The sequence below is a fragment of the Microtus ochrogaster genome, chromosome 6 (assembly GCF_000317375.1).
Source record: "Microtus ochrogaster isolate Prairie Vole_2 chromosome 6, MicOch1.0, whole genome shotgun sequence".
Classification (NCBI taxonomy): domain Eukaryota; kingdom Metazoa; phylum Chordata; class Mammalia; order Rodentia; family Cricetidae; genus Microtus; species Microtus ochrogaster.
In genome coordinates, this window is record NC_022013.1 from 82,967,433 (window position 1) to 82,971,361 (window position 3,929).

Sequence of the window (3,929 nt, forward strand, 5' to 3'; positions counted from 1 at the left end):
AAAAAAAAAGAAAAGAAACATGAAACTCTCCTAGTGGTCTATCCACTAGGTCTTTAGGAATAAGGTATATAGTGTCCAAACTTACTTAGCTCTTATTTTGCTTGAAAAGCTTTCCAACACTGAATTGTATTTGTAGATAAGAAGATCATAAGTAAATGATGAATAGTGTCAAGCAAGAAAGGCAGGTGTCACAAAGGGTTTAAATACATGATCAGAGATTATAAGCCACAGGAAATACTAGAACAAGGCCAGTCAAAGCCTTTCTTAATTGAGGCATAGGAGGCTCAGAAGCAAAGCATTGAAGGAAGTGATGTGGGTTGGAGGCATTCTTCCTAAGGACAGACACTTCCCAAACTCCTTGCAAACCATATTTCTTGGTCTCTTTGCTGGCAGTTAATAATTTCATGCTTCTTGACACAATCTATGTGTTTTGTTTTTGCTTCTATTTTCCATGCTATGCAGACTACCCCTTAATCTTCATTTTATAGTTTTTTAGTTTTTAAACTAAGTTTCAAAGTGTACATATTTATAGAGCACAACATGATAGTTCAGTACATATATGTGTCATATCAGACATGCCATTACCATAATGATCAGACCAGTCATCACCAGTCCCCTCTCCTAACACACTTCTCAGCCTTGGGAACCTTCAAACTCCTCTGCAGATCTTTAGAAAATGTCGTTTTGTGACTCACACTCCCTCCATTCCCCTCCTCTGTGCTGCTCTTTACCAGGACTGGATGTTAACTTCCACCAGTGTTTACAATGCTTTGCCGACTAGCAATGGTGGCAGTGTCCACACACTTGTTTACATGTCACACCTTTTGTTAACTGGCAGATGGCCCTTGAGGTTTTGTTTTTTGAAAGCACACAAGACGTGCCAGCAATCCGAAAGTGTTATTCTGTATCTCAGGCCTACCAGAAGTCATGCATGGCATCTGAACAAAATAATCTCTTTCCTAAGAATCACACGGAACTTGCGCTATTTTATAAAACAGCACAAGAATTGAGATGAAAACTCTTCAATGTTTCCTCAAAGCCAGGAAAAGAGACTAGAATAAATCTGCTAGCGAGATAAACTCTGACACAATGCACTAACCACCCAGAAGACAGTCAATCATCCTTCCGACTAGCAGAAGTCTCGGGACCTCTGGGACTCCGTGGATGCTGAATACTGATGCAGGTTTTCTGCTGAGATACTGAGAACCCTGGATGTTCCCGTGTGAATAGGGGTTCTGATGATAAACACAACTCTGGGTCGTGGTGTTCCAGTAAGAAACAGGAAAGTTTCTTTTATACAATTTATGACATTAAAATAGTGATTTCAAATATAAAGAAAGTATCAAAACATTCATGGGGGAAAATGTTTTAACTATTTGGGCATTCAATCTTTGTATCAGACAAAGATATAAATCTCAGATCTAATCAGTGCAGACCTGTAATCCCAGAGTTTGAGGCAGGAGGATCTTGATTTCAAAGCCAGGCTGAACTACATAGTGAGTCTTTGTTTAAGAAAACTGAAGGCTGACAACACAGAGAGACGGGAGAGCACTTGCCTAGCCTGTGCACGGCCCTGCATCAACACCCGCAAGCCCCCACCCACACATACACAACATACAAGTTTCACTAGAAACATAAAACAAAGCTATAACTTGTCTTGCATGGATTGCCAAAACTAAAATCTGAGAATATCTTCAGTAAGAACATAATCATTGACTACATTGTCAATTTTAATGCTATTGTAAATTTCAAAAATAATTTAAAAATCGGCAGTTTTTAAAGGTACCAAACATGCAAGACTCAGCCAGACATTTTCTCTTCCATAAAGTCAGTGTCCAACATAAGGACAGAAACCACGAGAAAGCTTGCCAGCGTGTGTGGCTTCCTTCAAGCCGGCCCAAGCCTGCAGCATACCTGTCCTGTCATATGATCCAAGCCGGGCTTTCTCCGCTTTTGTCTTAGTACAAGTTTGTTCCTTTTTGACTTTTGATTTCCTTTTCTTGGGGACAATTAATTCTGAAGCCACTGCATGTTGTTGATCAAACCTTTCTTCAAGGTAATCTGCGAGGAAAACCATTATGAACCGAGTATCTACTGTGAACTCTAATAATACCATAGTAACTTCACAGACCGCACAGTATATCCAGCTATTATATGAGTAGCACATGCTGAGCCAAGGGACCTGGGTTCACAGGAATGCGGGTCACTATTCTGCGTTTTCCTTTGTAAATTGTATGCCTGCCTTTTCTTCTGGACCTTTGAAACAAGGAGGTAAAGCATGGGAGGGTTATAAATAGCCACTGGCCTCGCCTAGAGGGGGCCCTTAATTAACCAGGCTGCCATTAGGCCTCTTGGGAAAGAGGTTAATGACAGTGGTGACTTTTCTAATGACCTCATCCTTTCCGTCTTCCACACTCCACCTATTGTCACAGTGAGAAGCACAGACACTTCTAAGTTGGCTAGCATCACTAAAGCCTTGGCTAAGGTGAATGTTGGTTGCTCTGTTTGATCATTTTATTAATATAGCACATCTTTGGAGTAGGAATGGATGCTCACAGGAGGTAAATCTTTTAATTAACTTTCACTTGGGACTGAGCACAGAATATATTTAAATATGAATGCAGAAGAATAAAAAGGGCATTGCTCATATTTCTATGATTTCCTTAACTGGTGGGTTACATGTAGAAGACGGGAAAATTACTGACAATAGGGCTCTTCCGAAGCAATTTCCTTTGTTCTCTCACATTTAACAAAAACATATGCAGCAAAAGCTCTGAGCTCCAATATAGTCCGGGACAAATACCATAACCACAAGCAAAACAGAAGAGTGCAGATGAGATCAGTCCGTGTCCTCCTGTGCCATGCAGCCCTTGGGCCCACTTCGGGGGACCTGTCTGCTCGGAGGAGACTCAGAAGTTCACCCTTTCCAAGTAATCAAATGTTGAGAGGTGGTGAGGTTTTGAATTTTGGAGGAGGATGAGGAGCTAAGGAGGAGGAACCACGAGACAGCAGACACTTCGCTTGACTGATGGACAAGGGAAGGCTGGTGTTCCGAGATGGTTAGAGGAGACAGAGTTGTACGCTGCTGCAGCTACTCCCTAAGGACGCTCTCTCACACGGCAGCTGCTTATAGTCTCATGCTCCATATCGCCCAGATTGGAAAGTGGGTTTGTTTTCCTTATCACTCCCCACTCACCATTTCCAAAACAATTTGTACCCTTTAAGAATAAAAATAAAATCCTACTCCTTTGAAGTTCCTGGATTTTGCTACATCATACACTCCAACGTTTCACTCACTCCAATTGCTTGGTCACTCAGCTAATTTGTAGCTTTGGCTCCACAGAAGGCTGCCTTCTCCATTTCAGTGTTCCTAAGCCGAGACCTGTTTGATGCTATGTCCTTCTGTTACATCCCAGATCTCCCCAAATTTCTACAACTCAACCACTAACATTTTGGTGTGGGAGGTCCTTTTGTCTATGTGTTGCTTTTATTGGTTAATGAATAAAGAAAACTGACTTGGCCTATAGCATGGGAGGAGGAAGGCAGAGTGAGGAAGGCAGAGCCATGGAGCCGCTGGAGACAGATGATGGGAATTTTACCCGGTAAGCCACAGACTCATGGCAATACACAGATTAATAGAAATGGCTTAAATTAAGATGTAAGAGTTAGCCATAAGAAGCTAGAACTAATGAGCCAAGCAGTGATTTAAATAATAAAGTTTCTGTGTGATTATTTCGGGGCTAAGTGGCCAGGAACAAACTAGTGGCCTCCATACAACAGCATTTAAGCAACTATAGGTCACATCTACAACACAAAAGGAATGGTGTTTGTGTGTTTATTTTACAGATTACCTACAAGAACTACAATTCAACAGTATGTAGTTGCTCCATGTGTGACTATTGTGCATTATACTGTGTGTCATCATCTGC

The 3,929-nt window shown here is 41.4% G+C and overlaps 1 protein-coding gene across 1 annotated transcript in view; it reads right to left on the reverse strand.

Moving 5' to 3' along the window:
* Dnah14 (dynein axonemal heavy chain 14) overlaps nt 1-2,077 on the reverse strand; it is a 229,533-nt gene extending 227,456 nt beyond the window's left edge. The window contains exon 1 of the mRNA XM_013346965.1: nt 1,915-2,077. Within this exon, the coding sequence (XP_013202419.1) occupies nt 1,915-2,077 (163 nt within the window). The remainder of the gene's footprint in view (nt 1-1,914) is intronic.
* Nucleotides 2,078-3,929: the final 1,852 nt, after the last annotated feature.